Raw genomic sequence first — 25,185 nt, 5'->3', positions numbered from 1 at the left:
TTGATGACACGTGAAATGGTGTGAAAGTTACACGTGTTAAATAAGCATGATAAGAGTTAAACCTGTCAACCGCCTAAACCTTGCTCACAAAACCCTCAACACAAAATAGCTTTGTAAACAAAAACTCAAACTCAAACTCAACACAAAATCTGAAATAGTATTTCATTATTATCAAAATTACTGAGTATAAAATCAAACAATTGATTAGAAATGGAAGGAAGGAAAGATTTGGGAGTGCAAACAAAAAGGCTTTTGAAGCGTATTACCAATAAGAACAAGATTAAGAAGAAAAACAGAATTAGTAGTATTAATTTTAGCAATATTTTTCCAGATTTTGCTAATTATCTTAAATCTGATTCTTATTTTTACTCCCACTTCATCTCTTCTTCTCACCCGTCTCATAATTCAGCTCCATTTGATGCTTTTCTCTCTTTTAGAGGTAACTTATTTCATCTTTATTACAGTACTTTTTAATTTCTTGTCTTTATTTATTTATTTTTGGGTAATATAAATATTTTATTGATAATAAATATGTGCATTTCATCTTTTGTGTTAATTACATCCCAATATAATCCTTTAAATGATAGATTAGTAATTTAGTATGGTATTATATGTTATGTTATTGTGTAAGTGTAACACTGTAAATGTCTAAAGGGTATAGGCCCTATAGGCAAATTGTGCCATGCCTAGGCCAAATTTCAATTATTTTATCGTGCTTTTGTCTACTATTGTGAGTTTGTGACGGGTTGACCTTAAAAGTGTCAAAATCACACCTGACCCAATTCAAAACTGACTCGAAAAATATAGGATTCAAATTTCAACTCTGTGGACATAATAATTTAACATTGACTTGGATTTAAAAATTTACCCGACCCAACCTCATTAGAACTAATTCGAACATCTGAATTGACACCGGTAGTTGGGCTATGAATCTATGATGTGCTTTTTTCTATCAAAAAATGTTGTCCTCGCATAGCCCACTGCCATGTCGTGCTGGCCTTATGCCGGTTTTTTTTTTTTTTCGTGCTTCGGCCTGCCTAGTAGTTTCTTTTACTAGGTAGGTAGGTAGGGTGATAATGGTACTACGGTAACACTTTAAATAGGTGTATGAAAGTGTTGCCAAATAATTTATTCACCCATTGAAAGTATTGTACAAGGTGTATTGGATAAATTTAGGCAGCCCATATGGTTATGGACCTTATGGTGAAACACAAATGTGGTGGCACTTCATATGGCGGTGGTAGTATGTATTACGATTTTGCTTCAAATGATGATGTTGGTGTAACATTGTTACATGAATTGGTGTAGTATGCTATGATTGTACCTAAAGATGACTATGGCCAATTGGCCATGCCTCGAGTTAGGCCTAATAGTTGAGTCATGCGCTTTGCAATTTTAGTGTTGTGCCATTGGCCCAGCTCAGTGCCATCTTTAGTTATAGCTCGAAAAAAGTAATTAGTCATTGCTCAAAGGTAGGGATGGTTGCTTATCAGCTTATAGATATATGGTTATGGACCATATGGGGAAAGTAGTGTGAAAATATGCTCCCTAGTCAATAGTCTGTTTGAGAAAACTTAAGGTATACAATAACCCAAATCCAGTACTTTGCATGTTATAGCCATATGCTGATTCGCTATGAATGAATGGTCAAATTTGAGAAAATCCATGAAACTTCTGTTTTGTTCATTCTACTTGTAGAAGAAGTGTTATCAGCATTGGTCATGCCCTGGAGATTTCGGTGCGGTTTGCCTTTTGTTTTTCTTTAATTGTATGCTGTGCCCAAATTTTACTAAAAATTACAAACAAAGAAATGTAAGATAATCATTGAATATAACAAAATGGGTTTAATTATCAGATTTTCTTGTCATTGGACAACTTTCAATTGTCCTGTGTCTTATCAAGCTTCATTTCTCTTAGTAACTTCTTGTTTAGTATGGATCAATTTGACTTGTCATGTTAGCTATAATCCTCTTCTTACTCAAAAGAAAAACGAGGTTAATGGAATTTGTTAATGACGGAGTACATTGTAATGTTCCGCAACAGTCCTATTTGGATAAGAATTTACATTAAAGATGGCTGGTTTGTTGAAACAATTTCTCTGTGTGTGTGATTAGATGCAGCCCATACCGGTGAATCTATTTTGGCAAATAAAGGGCAAATGAAGGAGAGGCTAGTGGAATACCTTAAATCTGATACGTATCTGTACACTCCTTTGGAAAGTACTCGACATTGTGATAATATTGCGGAGAAATCTGTCATTTCTTCCCCAAGAGGTACGGTTCCTTTTGCTTTAATTAGAAATTTTTGAACGTTAGTTGATGATGGATTCGAGTGTTTGAAAGTGTTCCCAGAACTTTTGTACGACATTGGATTGTACTGGACCCTAAAGAACAACTTTTAAGGTGGGGCTTTCCTACTCTGCTTTGTCTCATACCCATACTAAGAGTCTATGCTTCAACAAGGAAAAACAATAGTATGGCATTATACCTTGAATCCAAATCTTCTGTCTTTGATTTTGTTATTCACATTTGTGGCGATTTTTCTTATTAGTTCATGCTATTATTTTAGGCTTGGTAACTTATTTTAGTAAAGAATTTTAGCCAATCAAAATTTCATGGGCATGAATTTGTATGAGTAACATATTTTAGGCTACAACCTCTCATTCACTTATTGAGTTCAAGTTGATTATGGAATTTTTTGAAAGCCTAGGACAGCTACCTCGAGGCTTTTTACCTGATGCTTACTTGGTCTTAATCTAAACAACAACACTTTAAGTAGGTTTAGAGACTAAAGATCAATAACATACCTATAGTATCTCAAGAGTCAAAGATTATTTTTATGTTTGGTCGATTTTTATATAAGATTGCAATCCATACATGGATTTCTTGGTCCAGCAATGATTTAGTTGGATTTACAACACTCTTTCAAGTATATCATTTGTTATGTTTGGTTAATTAATGTTGCGTATGCAAACTTAATTTATTCTGTTTGTTCTGATCTCCTGTTGCTTGCAGGACAGGAGTTGCGATTCACAAGAGTAACTAGTACAGTATTATCGGATAAGATTGCCTGGCAGACAAAAGAAATAGCTGAAAATTCTGTGGTTGAAAAGCATGGGGATCATGGCTCAAATGGTATGCCTCATGATGAAAGTATCTTATTCCCTAAAACTCCAGCGCTCCAGGAAGTAAAGAAGCAAGCAGCTCGCAGGAGTAGTCGATTATCAACATTCTCAGGTTCTTCTCACTCGATTGCAGTATGCTTTTGCTAAAAAAAAATAAGCATCTTTCATGATGTTATTCAAATATGCTTTTCGAGATGCACAGAAAGTTATACCTGCTTAGAAGTTAGTATATATATATATGCTTAAAACTCAATTAGTGTGCTGTAAATAAAGTGTGGTCAGCCTTCAGCTGTGAAAAATATTCACTAATAAGGGCTAGGTTATGATTGAGCTCTGGCTTTTGTGTGCTATATATGTGTTCTATGTTCACGATAAATGTTGTTGGTTGTATGTACGGGAGTTGAGGGTGGGATCCCTACTAAGCTTATAGTGATATACAAGCCTTGCACAGAAGTTTTAAATAGAAGGATGCAAGAAGCACTTAATTCCATGTGATGAATTATGAAATGTCGAAAAAATTGGTAAGCTACATGTGTAGCTTATGGCCCTAGGCTATGATGTATGGTCGTATGGATCCCTCTAATTGATTCCATGGTCTTTACAAATGCATCGTGGCATTTGGAAGACGATTCGAGAAAAAAAAAGTTTGTTGTAGATAAAATTCCAAGTCGCTGTAATTAGTTAGTACTACTGGATAGGTTATATTTTCATTATTGAATTGTTTTGGATATATTTGATGGAAATTGGAAAAGGTTGAATTGTTTATGACACTACAATTTGGTGTCATAACATTATCCACTCAAGGAAAAGGAATTTTCTGTATAGGCTATTTTCCAACAAAAGTCAATATAGTTTAATATAAGCTTAGTTAGTTGTGATTAAAGATACAAAGCTTAAATGACAAGAGAGTATGCGTAATGATCTCCGAGATTTGTGAATAGTATGTACAAGTACAAATTTCACCCCAACTATATAAAAATGTCCCTCTTGTAATCAACAATTCTCCAAATCCCCTCTCCTTGATCAAGTTATGGTAATCACAAGAAAAGTCGTCATTGAGCTAATCACTATCTCAGAGCGAGATTGGCCTTGCCTGTTATTTTTCAATTCAAACAATGATGTGGTCTTTAATTTCCCAAGATGCGTAACTATTTTAATTTTCATATTCCACCTGTACTTGATACAGTTTACCTGCATGCAATAATACAGAATGCTATAAGAAATTTTTGTTATCAACGAACGTGTAGTTACCTACATATATAAAGGTGAATTGTTTTGCGTATGTTAGATGTAAATGTGACTCCGTATTTTTCTGTGCTCCAGTTTTGAGACTGAAGATTGTATATGTTCTTTGTGCAGGTTAAAGTACTGGAATAGTAACGTAAACAAGTCTTTAAGACTACATTGCCATAAGCAGCTAGGGCATAGAAACTTAGACTGATTTCATTTTGTATATGTGCTTAATACTTATAACTGTATTATCTACAACTAAATACTTTGGTTAGCTCTTGACATCTCAGGACAGTTTGTAGCGAGTAATATGTCGAATGTTCTTTCGATGAAGTCTAGAATCACCAAAAGGAAATTGCTTTTTGTCGAAATTAAAAGTAATATATAGCTCTTTTAAGTTTTGAGCATCTTCAATTTATAAACTTCTTCCATGTTCTTTATGTTCATCTGGGAGTGCTATAATTCCAAATGCTGAAGTGTTGGTTGAAATCACAGTTTCATAGACATTCTGATTTTGATTTACGACACCAACCAGGAACAAACTTACCGGTTACCCTGCAGGTATAACTAGATAGAAATCAAAGAGGCAAGACTAGTGTAAATTTGAGGGTTGAGTCGTTTAGTGAACTCAAGTTTAGATTGTCATGGCCGTGTTTGGCTGGTCATGTCCGGAGACTTATATACAACAGCAGGTTGTGTTGAGCGGACCTAGCCATTTTACTCTTGAACAAGGAGGTATAGATTGTTTATTGAGAATGAAAACAAATCCTATGTTTCAACCATGAGCTCATCCAACATAGTCTCAAGAACCAACGTGATAAGATCATGATTTCAAATTTCAAACAAGCTCTTCTCGTGACATTAAACCTAATTCCATATTGGTACAAAAAGAAGACTATTCTCCAACGAGTTAGATAAAAACAAATCGCTTAATATATACGTGGATACTGTTATTCGGTACAAAAAGAAGACTATTCTCCAACGAGTTAGATAAAAACAAATCACTTAATATATACGTGGATATTGTTATTCGGTCATATTTTATTGCACGGACTACATGTATTTTCCCTGTCATTTTTAATCTCCCTCAATAGTTTTCTTTAGCCTAATTTAGTCCATAAAATCCAAAATTAAAGAAGGTGTTAAAATTAAAAGTCATACTCTAAACAATAGCAAAATGAGTGGATGACATTATTAGTGATACTAATTGACACAAAATGTAAGCAAGAAAAGAAGTGTACTAGATGAAGGGAGAAAGAGGGACTACACTCTCAAGAAAGGAAATGCACCCATGTGGTGACCATGTGGAAGATAAGCAAGTTAACTCTTTGCCAAAGCCAAAGCCAAAGCCAAAGCCAAAGCCAAGCCAATTTAAACCAACAATTTTGAGCTTGCTCTTATATTTTTCTGGCTTTTGGTCCCACTTCTTCCCCTTTTTTTCGACTTGTTTCCTCAATCCCGCCAATTTTCCGTTGTTGACAACCTTTTTCTTATGGGTGTGATAGTTATGAAATTAGTACGTTGCTATCAATATGTGCAAATTGATGTAGTATGTAGTTGGTTCCGTTTTATATTATTAATAACGATTAGATACTTTCTACTCACATTTTATGTCAAACCGTTTCAAATAATGTGAAACAGAGGTAACATGTACTAATCAATGTGCAAACCGAAATATTTTGGCTTTCTATGGACGTATCTAGCAAGAACTAAGTTAGTATTGTCATGGACTCATGGTAATATATCCTAATTGAATTTTTAAATTAGAAATTCAAATGTGTCCAAACCCAAATGTACAATATCGACCAAAATGAGATTGATTTGAGTCAATCCGGGCTTAAAACTTAATAAGAATAGATTGACCTTTGTTCCATAAAGAGTTAATTCCTAATGGGTCATAATGACTTGGCTCGAATGACTCATCACCCAAATATGACCTATTTATCACCTTTAATTTTAAATTGATTGGAAAAGCGTATTAGTTCAAATAGTGTTGGCTGAGTATTTCCTCAACTTTAAACAGACGCAGTGATTAGATTTCATAAGCTATTTTGAATTTTTAGCAATGATGTAAGTTAGTGTTTGATTAAAGGTATCATCTCACCCTAATTTATAAATGGTTATGAAACTTTTCTCAACCTCCCAAAATATCAAATTGTTAACAATTTTACCGTGTTTCATTTTTGTAAATCCCTTTGCTTTAAAACTATTATCCCACAAAATTCACCTTTCCACTCAATATCTCTTACTTTATCTATTGTTTTCCACACTCACTCTTTTTAATACCTTCTCTATTACTTAATCACATTTTTCTTAAATCCGCCCATCCACTCAGCTATATTCTTAATATCGGTGTACATACTCTATAATAAATTTTAAGACCAAATAAATAAATCGAAGATAATAGTTAAAAACTAAAAATTTGTACTATGATGATTTTTGTAGTACTATGAAGCTTTCTACTCTACTACCTCATATAATTAATTTCTATAGAATATATTTAAATTCAAAGCCTCACACTTATGATAATAAAAATCAAGGTAAATTTTATAAAACCTTAATACATTATACACCTAATTTCCAGCCTTTAAATGCACTCTCTTCTCTCTTCTCTCTCTCTCTCTCACACACACATACATTTATCAATTGTCAGTTATCTTTGAGTTAGCTTTTTGTATAGTACCTCAATTACATGTATACAACATGCATCTAATATAGCAAAAAAGGAGAAAAAATAGCTTACTAAATGTGGTTATTTAATGCATGGTAGTGACTTTTATGTGTGTCAATAATAAGACCAACAAGGTCTCTCTCACTTGTGTTCTCTATCAGTCGTCATAGTATGAATTGTGGTGGTCAAATAATATTGATTTCTTCCTCAATTTTTATCTTAACCACATTTCTAATTTTTGATTTTTGGCTTAATTATTGGTTGATTTGATTCAATTTGCATCGTGCATTATCAGTAATCTACGCAATATTTCTTAGCACTCACATGGTGTCTTTGCTATCATTGGATAAAGAGATTTGAAGGACATAGTTTAGTTGAGCAATTTGTACGGATAGTTGAGAGATTTTCTACAACTAATTAATTATTACATCCAAGACAAATACTACCTCGGCTTTTAATATCTTATATATTATAGTATAGTTATACTTGAAACAATTATTGTCAATGCATTAGTTTGATCTCAATATACGAAGTATGAAATATATTCTACCTCGGTTTCATATTATTTGCAGTAATTACACATTTTATGTTAAATCAACGAAGGCGCTATATAATGAGACATTAGTTAAAATTATTTTTAAAAAAACTTGATGTATAATCATTAGATAATAAATGATAATAATTTTTTTTGAGAGGATATTTTCTTTTATCTTTTTATATGTATAGTCAAACTTAATAGGTAAATAATACAAAAGGTCACAGTATGCTAGTACGTAGTATATCATTTTCAAAAAAAAAAAAAAAAAAAAAAAATTGTTCTTTGTAAGAAATATATTGGTCCTTTGTATTGGCCTAGACATCATAAAAATTTGGCTTGACAAAATTTCACTTTTTAATCATTTCTCTAAATTAATTTTTTAAAGATAGATAGTCATTTAATTTGACTATTATGCATAACGAGTACTTTATTTGCATGTGATAAGTGTTCTTAATTCTTCTTACATATTGCATTAAACAATTTTCAGTTAAAAGTTTTGGTTGATTAGAAAACTTATTCTGTACATACCATAAAACTTTGTTTTCTAGAATGACTTTAAAAACCGTATAAGCTTATTATCAAGAAAGGTATTAAGGTATGTGGTAATTTAGACTTATTCAATTATTGTAAATTTGTAATGCATGTTTGTTTTCTTATAAATAGCTTGGTTTGAAGTCATCATGATATAACCGTTTTTGCAATTTCTTATTATTTTCAAGCTTCTAAGAGTGTCAACCATCTGATATATAAAATGCGCAAACAAACAGAAACATATACTCCCACACACACAATCCCTAAATTACACTTTAGATTTTTTTTCGCTCCCAAACATTAAATTCTCTATAGACTCACAATAACTAACACATCAAAGACTATATAACCATCCCAAAAAAAACTTTACCCACAAAATTTATTAGCTTACATACCAAATGAACATTCCACTTTAATTCTTCTTATAAAAGGGTTTGACAAATTTATCACCAACCATATGGGTATCAACCAAAATCAAGAAAAATGCCAATTCATGACATAAATGACGTATAAATTTAAAGAATTATTTATATATTTACTAAATTTTATCTGTTCTTGTAACAAGTAACAAAAGTTGGGATTGCACAACATTAGGGAAACCCCCCCCCCCCCCCCCCCCTTTATTCTTGATGACTAAATTTTGAAAAAAATTTGGCATGTCTTCCAGGGCTTGGGGTGGTGGGCCATAGCCCACCCATGTGCCTGCATGTGCTGTGTCTTTCTTATTCAAGGCCCACCATTTCTCTTTCATACCTTTTTCTTCTTAACAAAATAAATGGTGTGTTTTCAACACCTTTCTTCTCCTTCTCATGTGCATCCTTTCTTCTTCTTTGTTTAATAATCAATCCTAGTGAAGATTTTTTATTCCAAGGTATGTATTTTCATCCCTATTATTTCTTCATCAGCACCTTTTCCTCTTTTTTTTTATATATAAGAACAATAATAATGAATTTTCAGTATGATATGATATAATATAATATACATATATTCTTCAGTTTGGTGCGTAGTTCTTACTTTTTTCATATGCTTGCTTCACATGATAATTTATGTACATTTGCTCATCTTTAAGTTTCAACAACATTACACATTTTTCAAAATTGAAACATTCGGTCATTTGCAGTGAATAGTTAGTTGTCAAGCTGGTCGTACCTTGTATTGAAAAAACCAAAAGAAAAAAGTATATAGCCAACAAATTTTCACATGCATACATATGAAAGATTTAATATTGGTTCCTCTTTCAAACATTCTTCTTCAATTTTCTCTTTAATGTAATGGGTTGTTACCTTTTCTTCAACACATACATAACTTGTACATAATACTTGCTAGTCATGTATAAACATGTACACCATTATATTGAACCATATTAATTACAAGCTTCTTTTTAAGCAGAATGCATACTCATAAATCTCTCAAGAAAGAATTCTTGAAGAAATGGATAACAAGCCTTCAAATATGCAGCTCTTCAAAAGAGAACATGAACTTGTTGGAAAGGAAGAAAGCCATAAAACTATCAGCTGACCTAGCCATGGCTTCCACTCGAAATGGTAAACGATCTTGGAGTCGTGCCCTCATCATCAAGGCTTCTAAAGATAGAGAAACCGGAAATTTAGCTAAGCAAATCTTGGGTGACAAAACAACTTATAAGTGTTTTTCACAAGATGACCTCAATGCAACAACATTAACAACAACAACAACAACAACAACAACAAAGCCTAAATCGCGAACAATTTTTGTTCAAAGCAATAAGAAGAAGCCTACTTGTTCAAGGAACATACGCAAGTTTAGGAAATGTGATCCAAAGAAATGTGGTGTGTCAAATAGTAATAAGGTGAAAAAAGCTAGGGCAATGGCAAAGAGATTGGTTGAGAAAAGAACACAAATACTAAAAGGGTTAATTCCTGGGGGAGAATACATGGATGAATACTCTTTGGTCAAGGAAACACTTGACTATGTTGTCTCACTTCGAGCTCAAGTTGATGTGATGCAATATCTTGCTAATTCTCCTCAACTCTTCATTCATATTTAGGAAGAAAAAAAAAATTATATATATAGTATATATTTATATGGTTTTTAGAGATAATATATATTTAGTAATTTGGGGGTTATATTTTGTAGCTTATTGTTTAATTAGCCTACTATATATATATGCTTAATTATTAAGGACTAAAAAGAATGAAAGATTTGTCTTGTATAAATGGTGAATCATATGGTAGTTCAATAGGAACTAATATAAAGGCTAGCTTTATTGTCCAATTTCTCTTTTAACAATTTGATTTTTGATTTCTTAGACTCGACTACTAGCTTAGTTTTAGGCATAAGTTTTATGCTTTTATCAATCTTTAATTGACGCAGTCAGAATTAATGGAGGAAAAGCAAGCGCAATTATTTCTAATACGAAAAACAGATTTACAAGCGATAAATCGGTACAACACCATAATCCACCAGAAAAGAATAAAACTCTCGAGAATATTATTAAAATTTTCAAAAACCGCATATTAAAGACAACTAAAACGTTTAAATAGTCTAAACAAAGCCCTAATACGAAAATAAGTTAAAATTCGAAAACATGTTTAACCGTTGTTTTCAAGCCTTAAATGAACTCGAATGGCTCAACAAGCTTGTTGCTCACAGCGTTGTAAATTGGACTCGTTGGCCCTTTTCCATTTCCGATTCTTTGTGATTGTCTTAAACGATGTTTTGAAACCCCTTTACTAAATAATAGTTGTACAATTGAATTCTTATAATCCAATATTCCAATATATAAACATTTAGGGAAACTTGCATTTTAAGAGGTAAGGAAGGATATTACACATATAGTGATAGTGTATAGTAATTGACAAAGAAGGATCCAACATAATCGTTGGGGATTACATGCACCCACTTGAGTAATTATATTATAATCAAATCGCTTATACATTATTACATTTTACAGTTTATGAAAATTATGTATGGTTAGGATGTACATTATAATTTGTAGTTGTTGGTTAGATGGTCTAAGGTTCATTCAAATCTTATCATACAACTTTAAGTTTTGTTGTCATTTAATTTTTCATTTTTTTTTTACAACTTCCTTAAAAATATAATACACCTACCTTGAAAATCAAGTGAAACATAAATACATATATGTAATGCTAAACAAAATTAATATATAGAGTTGTCTCATGCATGTAAACACCACATTACAAAAATAATATAATAAATAGATCATCAAAACATATTTTAAGAACAATGTGTAACTGAAGTTTATATATATATATATATATATATATATATATATATATATATATATATATATATATATATATATATATATATATATATATATATATATATATATATATATATATTATACCTATAAAAAATCTAAAACTATTACAAAATTATAATCCTAAAAGTAGTTCGTAGCACGTACAATCTAGTACAATCTTATACTTTGTAGTAATATCCGTTAATCTTGTGTATACAGTGCCTACATGGTTTAAATTTGTAGAGATTTATAAACGGAGAAAATGTTTGAGAAATGAAATATCTAAGGTTACAAATTAGAACTTGAGATGCAAGGCAATACAATGTTCTATGTAACATGTATGTATGTGGGGGTTGTGAGAGTGACTGAGTGAGAACGAAAAAAACCAAGTTAAGCTTGATCTAGTGGGTAAGTTTGTATCTCACAGTTAAGAGGTTGTGAGATCAAACTCTATTAGAGGCACTTTGGGGATAGGGTTTTCCTTATTCTTTTCCTCATTTCTAAAGTGCCTAGTCTGCTATTTCAAATCGAGAGAACCTGTGAAAGGTTCCACTCTGATAAGGTTCTTCGCCTTATCAACCAAAAAAAAAATGAGAACGAAGAGCATTTGCCTTTCTCTTTTTTTCTCAAGATGCAGTGGGCTAAAATAATGGACCACATATTTATTGGGCCTTATAAATCAGGGAGTGCAACTGTGCAAGTGATATCCTTACTCCTTAGTCCTTGGCTCCTTGCCGTACATTAGTCGACAGTCCTAAAATTTTACTCGTATTAGTTACGTCTACGTGATGCTTCTTATATACTCCGTATTAATTTCTGAAAAGAAGTTCATTTGCTAAATAAATAGTGAGATTTTATTACTCCACTCCTTTTACTTTATTTCACTTGCTCCTTTTACTGAATTTTGTGAGAGCCTTTTAAATTGACCATAATGTTACCAAGACAAATACTACGTATATATTGTTGTATGAATAGGATTACAGTAAGTTTCTGGTCACAAGGTGCGACAGGGTGTCAAGTTAGCAAAGAAATGGCAAAGTAACCCCACCGACCTAGTAACCCCTGACCGATTAAGTAATTCCTGACCAAGTAACCCGTCTGACCTAGTAATCTCTCTAATAACCCACCTAGTAACCCCTGGTAACCCCTGACTAAGTAACCCCTCCGACCTAGTAACCCCTCCAATCCCACAAATTTACTGAACTCACAAACAAATATGGCTATAAAGGCCAAATTATATCATGAAAACTCTAGATCTAGAGTTTTATGGCTGAATTTGTCCATAAATCACCGCCCATGAAACCACCAAAAACCACCACAACCGACGAACGAACTACCGATGGATGAACCACGTTAGAGAGAGAAAGTTTGAAAGAGAAAATGTAAGGAGATATCTGAGAGGAGAGGAGAGAGAGAGAACAGATCTTAGAGGAGAAGAAGAAAAGAGGAGAAAGAAAGAGGAAAGAGAAAAGAGAAAGAAGAAGAATTAAAAATATATATATATTGTGGCTGGTCGTACGGTGCGGCCAGCCGCATATAAAACTTTGTGATAGGATTATAGTACTGCCTTCCCGTTCCCTTAAATTTACAACATGGGTGGGAAACACGGTTTTTAGGAAGACGAAAGAGATAGTGTAAATATTTAGGTCAAATTTTCTAAATCCGCCACGGCTACAATATATATTACTTGTACTTCATACTTTACCCTTTTTGAAAACCATAGTCATACTATTCATTATTATTTTTATTTTATTTCTTAATGTACCAATTTATTATTTCCATTACTTTATGTTATTTACACTTTTACTGACTTCATTTTTGGTAATGATTCTTTACAATTTACCCCCCACCACCCCTCAGTAGAGCTGTCAATTCGGGTAAACGGGTCGGGTTTGGGTCGGGTCAACTCGGGTCGGGTCAATTTAGATTACACTAGTAGAAAATATCAAAAAGGCACCCCCTCATTGGCACCGGTTCAGTCCAAACCGGTGCCAAAAATGGCCTACAAAATTGGTGGGAAGCTGAATCAGAGTAAAAGGCACCGGTTTACTTCAAACCGGCCGGTGCCAAAATCATAAAGGCCACCGGTGCCTTTGTGAACCGGGGCTTTAATTATTTAAAAAAAAAACGGCCATTCTTTACTTATTACTTATAACCCTAAATCACTCTGCCTCTTCTATCTCCTCTCCCTCCACCTCTTCTTTCTCCTCTGCTCTCCCTTCTCCTCTGCTCTCCCTTCTCTTTCCTCTAGCTCTCCTTCATTCCCAATCTCTTCTCTTTCTCTTCGAGCATCTCCGCAACAACAACAACAACACCAACACCACCGCAACAACAACACCACCGCAACAACAACAACACCACCGCAACAACAACAACAACACCGCAAAGCCGCCACCACCATATCTTCTCTTTAATTTTTTATGGGTTTCATCAAAAAAAATTTGGTTTAATCCACCACGAACACATGCATGAGCAAGGTTAAGGTATAATTTCTTGATTTTAATTCGATCTTTTTTTTCTGGGTTGTTAACTGATTTTTGAATTTTCTTTTATTTTAATCGATTTTTTTTTCGAATTTTGGTTTTTTTTAACTCAATTTTAATAAATTTATTTTTTTTGATTTTTATTTGATTTTTGATTTCTGGGTTTTTATTTCGATAGCAATTTCGATTTTTTTGTTTTCGATTTCTGGGTTATTTTGTTTCCGAATTCAATTTTGATTTTTTTTTTTTCTGATTTTTGTTTCTTGTTTATTCGATTTTAATACATTTTGTTTACGATTTTCATTTTTTGTTTTTCGGATTTCTTCGTTATTTTTTTTCCAATTTCAATTTTGATTTTTTTTTCCGATTTTTGTTTATTCGATTTTAATATATTTTGTTTTCGATTTTGATTTTTTATTTTTCAATTTCTGGATTATATTTTTTCTTATGTTTGATTTTGAATTTTTTTTTTCGATTTTTTGTTTTTGTTTATTCGATTTTAATATATTTTGTTTTCAATTTTGATATTTTGTTTTTTGATTTCTGGGTTTTTTTAATTTTTATCTAGGTTTTTTCGATTTAAATTTGTTTTTCGATTTCAATTTATTTCCATTTCTGGGTATTTTTCGATTTAGTTTTTTTTTTGGTTTAATTTTTTTGCGATTTCAAATTTTTTTTCTGGGTTTGAATCTTAGTTGGTTTTTTTTCGAAGCTTAATTATATTAATCGTTTTTTTTTTGCTTTAATTGGTGCAGGTATCTTGAGTTAGATCTTAAATGGAAGAATCAAGATGCAAGAATATTGAGTTTATTTTTTTTATTTATATTGTAATTTTTATTTTATATGTTGTAATTGAACTACTAATGTATTGATCTATATTGTAAAATTGTTTTGATTATATATTGTAAATTTTTTATTATGTTGATTGAAATTCGATCTATATTTTGATGTTCTAAATAATTTAAGTCGATTTTTAATTGTTTGATGTTCTAATATATATATATATATATATATATATATATATATATATATATAAAAATTTTTGGCACTTTTGGCACCGGTTAACCGGTACCAAAAACAATTCCATAATTTTTTTTTAACCCATTTTTGGCACCGGTTTGAACCGGTGCCTTTTTAAACCACTTTTTGGCACCCCCCACATTGGCCCGGTTCAAACCGGTGCCTTAGGCTGGGTTTGAACCAGTGCCAAATTCATTTTTTGACGTAGTATTAATTCCATAACCTAAGCGGGTCGAGTTTGGGTCGGATCATGTTTGAGTCGGGTCACGTCGGGTTATACTTGTTATCGGGTTTGGGTCGAGTTTAGGTTGGGTTACATTCGGGTCGGGTGAACAATAGGTCGGGTTTAATTCGGGTTTCACGTGTTAAAACAGATTAGGGTAATTCTCGGGTTCGGTTCAAGTCAATAATTTGAGGGTTAGAATCAAGTCGAGTCATTCTCGGGTTTGAGTCGAGTTAGATTCAAGTCAATAATTTGCGGATTATATTCAGGTCGGGTCATTTTCAAGTCGGGTCATTCTCAGGTTCAAGTCAATAATTTGCAGGTTATAATCAAGTTGGGTCATTTCCATGTTGGGTCATTCTCGGATTCAAGTCGGGTTATGTTCAAGTCAATAATTTGCAGGTTACTATCAGGTCATGTCATATTCGGGTTCAACTAAATATAAATAGATAATTATCATTTTTATCAAGCTAACTATTTCCTTAGACTATAATATATATGGCAATATACTAGGGAACTATAGTCTATAATTTAGGAAGATAATTATCTCCTTTGACCATACAACAAATATATACTATATTTAACTCTTAAATTTGAGGATGATGCTCCTTTCTTTTGCTGGCCTGGACCGACTTGGTCTCCCAAGACAAAATGCTTTGCTAAAAAATAATAAGGCAATCTAAATTGCATTTAAGATGATTTAAAATCGGGTCAAGAACAATATGAGTTGAATTTAGGTCGGGTCAATAACAAGTCGTGTTAATTTCAAGTCAGGTTAATAACAGACCGAGTTGAATTTTTGGGTTGGGTAAGTAATAGGTATGGTAAAATTCAGTTCAAGTCAATAACAAGTCGAGTTGAATTTGGGTCAGGTCAATAACAAGTCGGGTTGATTTCAGGTCGGATTTGTAATAGGTTGGGTTAAATTCAGGTCGGGTTAGGAACGGGATGGATTGAATTCAGGTCAGGTTAGTAACAAGTCAGGTTAAATTCGGGTTTTAACGGGTTAAAACGGAGTTTGGTCAATTTTGATTCAAGTCGGGTTCGGTGCAAATTAATTAAATTGGCCATTGTAAACCGTTAAATAAGTACAAGTTGTAAATCGGTAAAATGGCGGTTTAAAAGGAAATTAATTGGTTCCACACACCCAATTGGACTCCTGGAGGGTATTAGGGACCATGGTAAAGATTTCGAAAATTTTTATTTTCGGGCGAAAAAAGTCAAAAAATTCCAAAATCCACGCTTTTTGAGAAATATCTGAGGATTCGGGGCCCGGTGTCGAAAAGTCTTGAAATTTTAGGGGATACATCTCGGGGTCATATAATGCTGTTTGGAACCATATATGATCATTATTTGTTGTCATAAATGTTCGTGGTAGGCTTGAATTGATGAAATTGATGCAAGTTGTAAACCGGTAAATTGGTCGTTTAAAAGAAAATTTAATGGTTCCACCCACCCAATGGGACTCCCGGACAGTATTAGGGACCATGGTAAACATTTCGGCAATTTTTATTTCCATGTGAAAAAAAAAGTCAAAAAATTCCAAAATTGAATGCTAATATCCATGCTTTATGAGAATTTTTGGAGGTTTTGGGTAGAGCTGTCAATTCGGGTAAACGGGTCGGTAAGAGTAGGTCGGGTCAACTCGAATCGGGTCAATTCGGATTAATTTCATAACCTATGCGACTCGGGTCATGTTTGAGTCGGGACACGTCGGGTCAAACTTCTTATCGGGTTTGTGTCGGGTTAATAATAGGTTGTGTTATATTCGAGTTGGGTGAACAATAGGTCGGGTTTTTACAGGTTAAAACGGGTTAGGGTAATTCTCAGGTTCGAGTCAGATTCAGTTCAAGTCAATAATTTGCGGGTTAGGGAATCAGGTCGGGTCATTCTCGGGTTTGAGTCGAGTTCGGTTCAAGTCTATAATTTGCAGGTTATAATCAAGTCGGGTCATTTTCAAGCCGGGTTATTCTCGGGTTCAAGTCGGGTTCGGTTCAAGTCAATAATTTGCGGGTTATAATCAGGTTGGGTCATTTCCAAGTCGGATTATTCTCGGAATCAAGTTGAGTTATGTTCAAGTCAATAATTTGCAGGTTACAATTAGGTCGGGTCATTTGCGAGTCAGGTCATATTTGAGTTCAACTAACTATAAATAGATAATTTTCATTTTTATCAAGCTATTATTTCCTTAAACTATAATATATATGACAAAATACTAGGAAACTGTAGTTTATAATTTAGGAAGATAATTATCTCCTTTGACCATACAACAAATATATACTATATTTAGCTCTTAAATTTGAGCATGATGCTCCTTTCTTTTGCTGGCCTGGACCGATTTGGTCTTCCTAGACAAAATGCTTTGCTCAACAATAATAAGGTGGTCTAAATTTCTTCAAAAAAAAATAAGGTGGTCTAAATTGCATTTAAGGTGATTTGAAATCGGATCTGGAATAATTTGGGTTGAATTTAGATCAGGTCAATAACAAGTCGTGTTGATTTCGAGTCGGGTTAGTAACAGATCAGGTTGAATTTTTGGGTCGAGTTAGTAATAGGTCTGGTAAAATTCAGGTTGGGTCAATAACAAGTTGGGTTGAATTTGGAACAGGCCAATAACAAGTCGAGTTGATTTCGGGTCGCGTTTGTAACAAGTTAGGTTAAATTCGGGTCGGGTTGAATTCAGGTCAGGTTAGGAACAAGTCGGGTTAAATTCGAGTTTTGACGGGTTAAAATGGGTTTGGGTCAATTTCGGTTCAAGTTGGGTTTGATTCAGGTCAATAATTTACGGGTTACATTCGGGTCGAGTCATCTCCAGGTCAGTTCATATTCGGGTTTGGGTCTCCCATATTCGGGTCAACTTGGGTCTAGGGTTGGTTTCAGGGCAGGTTTGGGTCACCATTTTTTCGGGTTCAGATGGATCGGTTAATAATCAGGTTTGAGTCGGTATTTCGAGTTGGGTCAACTTTTGACAGCTCTACCCCTCATTCCCTCACACACACACACACAAAAACACTTGTTGAATTACTAGTCTTTAATTGATGCCCAAATTCATTCTTTTGTTGGTTGTTGGTTTGTTGCTCGACTTGCCTTAAATTTTGTGCAAATAGTAACCGTGAAGAATATTAACGAACAAAGGCAGTCATACAATAATAGATACAAACATATATCTAATTGAGTATATGCCGACACGCATATTGACTATTGTATACAAAAACATCAATTACGTAGAAAAGAATGTTTTATTTTTCAATACGAAAAAGAATGATTAATGTGTATTAGAGGGTGGAGGAAAAAAAAACTTAAAGCAACACTAGAGCTTCACATCCAACTAGTATAGCATACTTACGAGGCACTCCTTATACTTTTGAAAATTTTCTCTTTCAAATAACATATATTCTCACAAATGGAATTTTTTAGGTGGATATTCTCAAGAAGTGATAGTATTTTATTAAATATTCATGAATATAAGATAGATAAGAGATTATGTAAACTTGTGATTTGTGAAGCCTTACAATAAAGCAAATTATCTTTTTTTTTTTACCCGAGTATAAAGCAAATTATCTTAATCAAATCTATACTTAGTATTTAAAAACACAAATCATAATTTTTCGTTTGACACATATCATCACAAGTCACTCACTACCACATATGACACATGTCACCCCTTTTGATCTTTTTGTTTAAGTCTTTATACATTCTATAACTTGCAAATTCAATTAAGAAAATGAAGTGTTTCATTTCCATCATAATAAAATAAAGTGGAACCAATTAATATACATTACATAAACATATAAATTGGATTATATAAAAATTGTTTTTTCAACTAATAAACATAAAATATAACTTAAACCAATATGTCATTTCATATCATGTATATATACGTATCTAAATTCCACGGTTCTACCCTCATTTTTTTTTTTCCTTTTAAGTTTTAGCAATGAAACAATTACTTCGTATTTCATATCAAAAGTTTCAATTATTGAAAAATATACCTACATATGAAATAACCTAGATAAGAATCCGTGCATCGAACGGGGCAAAAGGCTAGTTAGATTTAACTAACCGGAGAAAATAATAATGTACAAGTTGATAATTGTGTTGTTTCCTTGCTATTACAAGTGGTCCTACTTGTCACACGCCCACCATTACTCTTAAAAAAAAAAAAAAAAAAAAAAAAGCAATAATTAAATTAATTAACAAAAGTTATAAACTTTAAATTGATCTTCACGAGTGTAATCATCACTCCATTAATCACACCTAAGTTTCTTGAGAAAGAATGTCATTAAAAGAACCTACCAAAAGCAACTTCCATGATCCTTCTTAATTGGAATCAAGGGGTGTAATTAAAGGCTAATCCTAGGAAAAGTTAAGGCTGCCTTACTCTTAATTTAAGAAAAAATTAAGGTCATGATCGATATAACTAATCATAAGACTTTTAAAGGACGGTTGAGTTAATCACAATAATTCATGTCGACTAATTTCCTCTCTATCCAAATACATGCATGGCTATCATATGTTTTCTAATTAGAATCTTCCTTATTATTAAGCTTCTTGTTTTTGGAACAAGACATTCAATTATTCATGATTGAGGGTTTTAGGGTGTTTTATTGATGTGACTAGCTAGCTAGGTGTCGATATAACATATGTGGGATATCCTCTGATGGGTCCAAGGGTACATACACCTCAGCTCAATAGGACCTTGGGATATCAATTTGGTTATACGAAGTACTAGCTTCGTTAACTGTTATTTACAACAAAGGGGTATTATTTGTGAGATATAAAATATTCATTTGTTGCAAATAATAGTTAACGAAGGTAGTATATAAATAATCATCTCTTGCAACTCTTGACTACCAATGCCGCATATTTCCGAAATAGCCACACACATGAACCAATCTCATTATTTTTAAGATTTTATACATCTATTAATAGTCTTGTTATGGTTCCAAACATGAATTATACTATACCTCTGTTTCATTTGATTTGCAACGATGAAACATTCAACAACATCTAGATAAAATTTGTTTATGAGTAATAAATGAAGAGAGAAATAACGTAGCATGTGATAAGGAGAGAGAAAAAAATGAAAAACAAAAAAGAAAAGAAAATAATTGTTGCAAATATTTTGTAGTTTCCATTCTATTTAAGGTAAATATTGCAAATAAATTGAAATGGAGGTTTGTATTGTAAATAATCATCTCTTGTAACTCTTTACTACCAGTGCAACATAATTTTCATTTAGCCATATAAATAGATGAACCAATTTATATAGCTGTAAGGAGGACAACCGTAGGCAATCACTTCAATTTTCTAAAAAAATTTCCCAAAGCTGACCCGAAAACATGAATTATATAACCTTTAGTTTGGACAACATGAATCTTCAGCATTTTCTGATGTGGAAAGAAAATAGGTCAAAGTGCTTCCCATGAACCCCACGACACCTCAAGGGTGCATTTAGATGGTTTGAATTGTCCACTTTCCCTATACACCACCATTTTAAACGTTTACTTACACACGCCCTTTCTTTACAACAAAGTCATCATATGTCTAGCTAGTGATCAAATATGATTACAAATAATATTATATTACCCTAGGAAGCATCCCCCAATCCAAAGTATTTTTGACACAAAGTCATAGAACCTTCAATATTAGTCTGATTTCATGTGTTATAGTCTTTAAAATTGATCGATTTTTAAGTTACCAAATTCGAAAAGAAGAAAGGGGTCATGGTTATTCCCATGGATCTCAAGACATGTTAGGAAGCCATTTAGGTGGTTTGAAGTTTTGAACCATCCACTTTGTCTTTAAATGTGCATGGATGCCTTTAGTTTTGGATAGATTCAACCTTTTTGGACCTAAAAAGAAAACGGGTGGTTGTACTTCCCATGAACCACACACAACTTTGGGAGTCCATTTAGGTAATTGAAATTAACTAACTTTCCATTAAATTGTCAATTTACCCGTTTACAGCTCAGACATCTTAATCAAGGCTAGTATGGGACAGTATATGACCAACTAGTGGTCAAATATATGCCCAAATAGTATTATATCACCTTAGATTGCATCCCCTACAATCCCTAAATGTTTTGACCCTAGTCATCACAAAACCTCCAAAATTGATCCGATTTTGTGTATTTATAACATTTAGTTTTTAGCAAATTTTGACTTTTCTATATTCTACAAGAAAAGAGGACGGGGTTCTTCCCATAGACCCTACTACACCTCGGTAGGCCATTTGGGTGGTTTGAATTATCGACTTTGCCTCTAACCTGCCATTTTACCATTTACGTACATGCCTTCCTTAATAAAGTCAAGGTCACCATGAGCATTTATGTGATTAAATAGTTTTCATGCATGGTTCCAAATAATATTATAAGTACTCGATGCATCTTCTACCACGCTAAGAAATTTTGACACCGAGCAAGCCCCAAAACTTCCAAAATATTACTAGTCTAGAAACGTGGATTTATAGCATTTAGTTTTAGATGCTAAAAGTTGGATTGCTTCCAATATAATATACCACATGAAACCCAGGGAAGTCATTTGGGTAATTTGAACCGTCCACTTTTCTTTTAAATTATTTATTTAATCATTTACGTATACAATATAATGCTTTTCTCATTGTTTCAAAGTCGCTACATGGCTTTATGTGATCAATTAATGACCTTATGTGGTTCATTCCAAACAACATTATATGACCTTAGGATGCATCTTCAAGAATCTGGAAATTTTTCAACACTATTCTTCAAACCTTCAAAATTGGTCCAATTTTGTGTATATAGTCTTTAAATTTGGCTTCTAGAAAACAATACATTTTTTAACGGACAAGATTAGGCATCAAGGTTATTCGTAGATTCCAAGAAGGCCGCCTTGAGAGGGCCTACTTGATGCTCGATCAGAATCATCTCGTTTATGCCTTTTCCCATCCTATGTTACCATGTCTTATGATGCCTTGGATTGGCCTTGTGGTGCCATGGATTCGCTTGCATTGCCTTGTTTTTGTCCATAAGGCAAAGAAAAGGGCTAACCTCAATTGCCAACAATAATTGTTTATAAAAGCTTGGTGCTTTTACGCCTTATCCTTAGGCATGGTTGTGTCTGGCTAGGAAGCACCATTTAACACTCTACACTTACGCATTGTGCTACAGCCCAATCTGATCTCGTGCTTAGCAACTTTTAGCATCTATTTAAGGTTATTATATTGCTACCTTTGTATAGCAAAATTTAGCAGTGTTTTTAAGAAACAAGGTGGAGAGGAGGGAAGAATAAAAATGACATAGGGGAGAATTTCAACGGATCGTGGTAGGAAGACAACTATGACCCTTACAGACTTACAGTACCTCGTTGGATATTCAGGTGTTCAAGACCTATGAAATTTAATTCTCCTAAGGAAAAGCTTTTAATTGCCTCTTGAACGATCAAGTCAAATATGTTGTTTTTTTTTTAAAAAAGAAAAAGGGAGAGTACAAAAGCAAAAGATTAAGGTGTTTAGAGTATATGTTACTATTGTTAGGGCAACCGATTCAACCTAGGTAGTAGGAGTTGGTGCTCATGTATTAGGTCTGGCCTTTGACCTCTGATTGTTAGGCGTAATTGACAATCGACACTAGTACATTTCAGACTTATAGTTGTATTGTACAATTGCCGTAATATAAGCTATACATTTTGGGATGAAAAAAATATATTTCCATGAAATTTTAAATAATGTAACTTGTAAATATGGGGTTTATTTGAAATCAGATTGTTCTTTCTTTTTATCTATGTATATATGATATAGTGATCAAACGATATATTCCCTTTTTTTTTTTTTTTTGTAAGATTTTAGGTCATAGTGAACTAGAAACTTATAAGTAATACTAGAATCAAAAGACTATAACTAGTTATTTTGTACAATCACATAGGTTCACACGACACATAATATGATCTTCCTACAATAAATGCAATATATTCATCATTTCAAATTAAAGATACAAGTCATAAGCAATCTCTAATAGAAGCCATGTATTATAATTACCTATGTTAAGTGACACAAAGTCAATCTGCTAGATGTAAAATACCTTGATACACATATACACACAATGTGAACTTTCTACAAACCAAATAAATATTACTCACATGGTACAACATATAAAACTATCGATGGAGTGACTTCATTCTTTGATCCAAGTGATAGCTACATACTTGAATGCATTACTTTATAAACAATTATATTAATTGACCATATATAAGTTAAACCCTGTTATTCCGAGTTCTGTACAAAACAAACAGTACAATATAACAGAGTACGAGTAGTTTATTTATGCTAAGTGGAGTAGAGTACATTTGAGTTTAGCAGAACATAGTAGATTTCAACAGATTAGACCACAACAACTCAAAAAAAACATAACCTAATATATATAAGGCAAATTGAGCGAAAATATACTTGTACAGTTGTACTTGTATATGATGATTGACTCGAGAAATATTTGAAGAAATTAGCATACGTAAGCAAAAAGTATTATTAAGAGCAACACACACCCACCTGGCCCTTGGCAAGCGGGCTTGGGAAGGGGGCTGAACATGCCAAGTGGGTCCTTTTAAACCAACCATAATACCAAAATCCCAAAAAGACCCCTCCTCATTACACTTTCCAACTATACAAATCTCTAATCCCAATATTATTTTCTTTCCTTTTGAGGGAATTTTTGTGTTTTAATAATACTATTTTATGTGCAATGACAAGAACATACTGCACGAACCATTGGTTTAGCCTATCTCAGAGATCTCTCCCATACATGATACTAGTTTTTGATACATTCATCATCCCCAATTTCTAAGTGGTCACCTATAATTGAGAATTGTGCAATGTATGTTATCAATAAACCTAAGAAAGAAATTAAAGGATATATACATATATTATTTCATCATCACTTCTGATCTTGAGAGTTTTTTTTTTTTTTTAGTACTATTCTTGTGGAAGTATATGTTTATGGATTTGATGCTTACATTACCAATTCTATTACATTATAATTGTTTAAAATATGAAGTTTCTATTGTTGGTAATAATTGATCATTGCTTATAGATTGTCAATTGTTAAGTTGCTAGAGTATTCTGAGTAAAACGTAGAATTGGTCGTTGATGGATTATATTAAATTGACATGAAATTGACCGGACAAGAGCAGGACATGCTAACTTATTCATTCTTAACCAATCAACAAAATATCTAAAAATTATTAAGGGGTTTGTTATAGAAGAATAGAAGCCTAGATTGGCACTACTCATCTTGACATTGATTTTGGCACATGGTTAGATTTGTGTATGGGCCTTGCTTTCAAAAGATTGGAATAAGTTCAATACAACATACATTTTCCTTGGCCGCTCGGTTCAAACACGACTGCCTAAATACGAGACATGTTGACATGGCACATAGACTTACACAACTTAGCACAACTGTAGTAGGTAAGAGTAATGGTATCAAATTGTGTTTATATTACGGAGTAAAAAATTCAATCCGAGAGAACTTGCCTGGGATGGTGTAACCTTCATTTTTTGTTAGCCTGGCTAATAGGTAAGGTCTTTTTCACATTAAATAATGCTATAATAATTACTTTTGACATTTTGACACAAAAAAAAAAAAAAAAAAAAAAAAAGAAAAGTGTTGAAGGTGATGTGTAAGATATTTTGTAAATATCGTATGTATATGCGGCCAATAGGAGAACGAATAAGCGAAATACGGAGTATATACAAACTTTTTTTATACGTTATGTAAAAAAAGTGATTTGAAACAGACGAATTAAGCTAAAAATTTCAAATAGTATCAACTTAACACTTTTATTCTTATTGGTGGTAAAATTATTTCAATTAATTTGTTCATTTATCTAAATTAATATCACTTTTAAAATTTTGTCAAAATGGCGTGTTACGAGTAAATTTAAAAGGGAAAAGTATCAATTTTTATTATAGGTGTAGAGAATAGTTTGGACATTAAAATTTCTCCTATTTTCAATTGGATCTTTAATGTACAAATATACAATATTCGAGTACTAAAAATTATTTGTGCAACATATAATCTTGGAAGAATCAAGCTAACTCATCTTTACATATATATACTACTATATGTGATAAAAAGTGATTGGTT

The 25,185-nt window shown here is 32.8% G+C and overlaps 2 protein-coding genes across 2 annotated transcripts; both read left to right on the top strand.

Annotated features, from left to right (window-relative positions):
• Positions 1-4,777, top strand: LOC110698322. The gene is made up of 4 exons (XM_021875735.1): positions 1-439; positions 2,115-2,273; positions 3,015-3,236; positions 4,484-4,777. The coding sequence occupies exons 1-4, from the start codon at positions 211-213 to the stop codon at positions 4,486-4,488; spliced, it is 615 nt and encodes a 204-aa protein (XP_021731427.1). The 5' UTR covers positions 1-210; the 3' UTR covers positions 4,489-4,777.
• A 4,047-nt stretch (positions 4,778-8,824) lies between these two features.
• LOC110698321 (transcription factor IBH1-like 1) lies at positions 8,825-10,347 on the top strand. The gene is made up of 2 exons (XM_021875734.1): positions 8,825-8,965; positions 9,484-10,347. The coding sequence occupies exon 2, from the start codon at positions 9,485-9,487 to the stop codon at positions 10,118-10,120; it is 636 nt and encodes a 211-aa protein (XP_021731426.1). The 5' UTR covers positions 8,825-8,965; position 9,484; the 3' UTR covers positions 10,121-10,347.
• Positions 10,348-25,185: the final 14,838 nt, after the last annotated feature.

This window comes from Chenopodium quinoa, unplaced genomic scaffold (assembly GCF_001683475.1).
Source record: "Chenopodium quinoa cultivar QQ74 unplaced genomic scaffold, ASM168347v1, whole genome shotgun sequence".
Taxonomy (NCBI): Eukaryota; Viridiplantae; Streptophyta; class Magnoliopsida; order Caryophyllales; family Amaranthaceae; genus Chenopodium; species Chenopodium quinoa.
The sequence above is the reverse complement of the archived record's forward strand: the minus strand, read 5'-3'. Positions and strand labels throughout refer to the sequence as shown.

Bases quoted from the DNA above. Each gene is read 5' to 3' on its own strand.
- LOC110698322 (XM_021875735.1), top strand. From the start codon at position 211: ATGGAAGGAAGGAAAGATTTGGGAGTGCAAACAAAAAGGCTTTTGAAG. The intron at 440-2,114 runs GTAACTTATTTC...GTGTGTGATTAG, and splicing joins TGCTTTTCTCTCTTTTAGAG to ATGCAGCCCATACCGGTGAA. The intron at 2,274-3,014 runs GTACGGTTCCTT...TGTTGCTTGCAG, and splicing joins TGTCATTTCTTCCCCAAGAG to GACAGGAGTTGCGATTCACA.
- LOC110698321 (XM_021875734.1), top strand. From the start codon at position 9,485: ATGCATACTCATAAATCTCTCAAGAAAGAATTCTTGAAGAAATGGATA.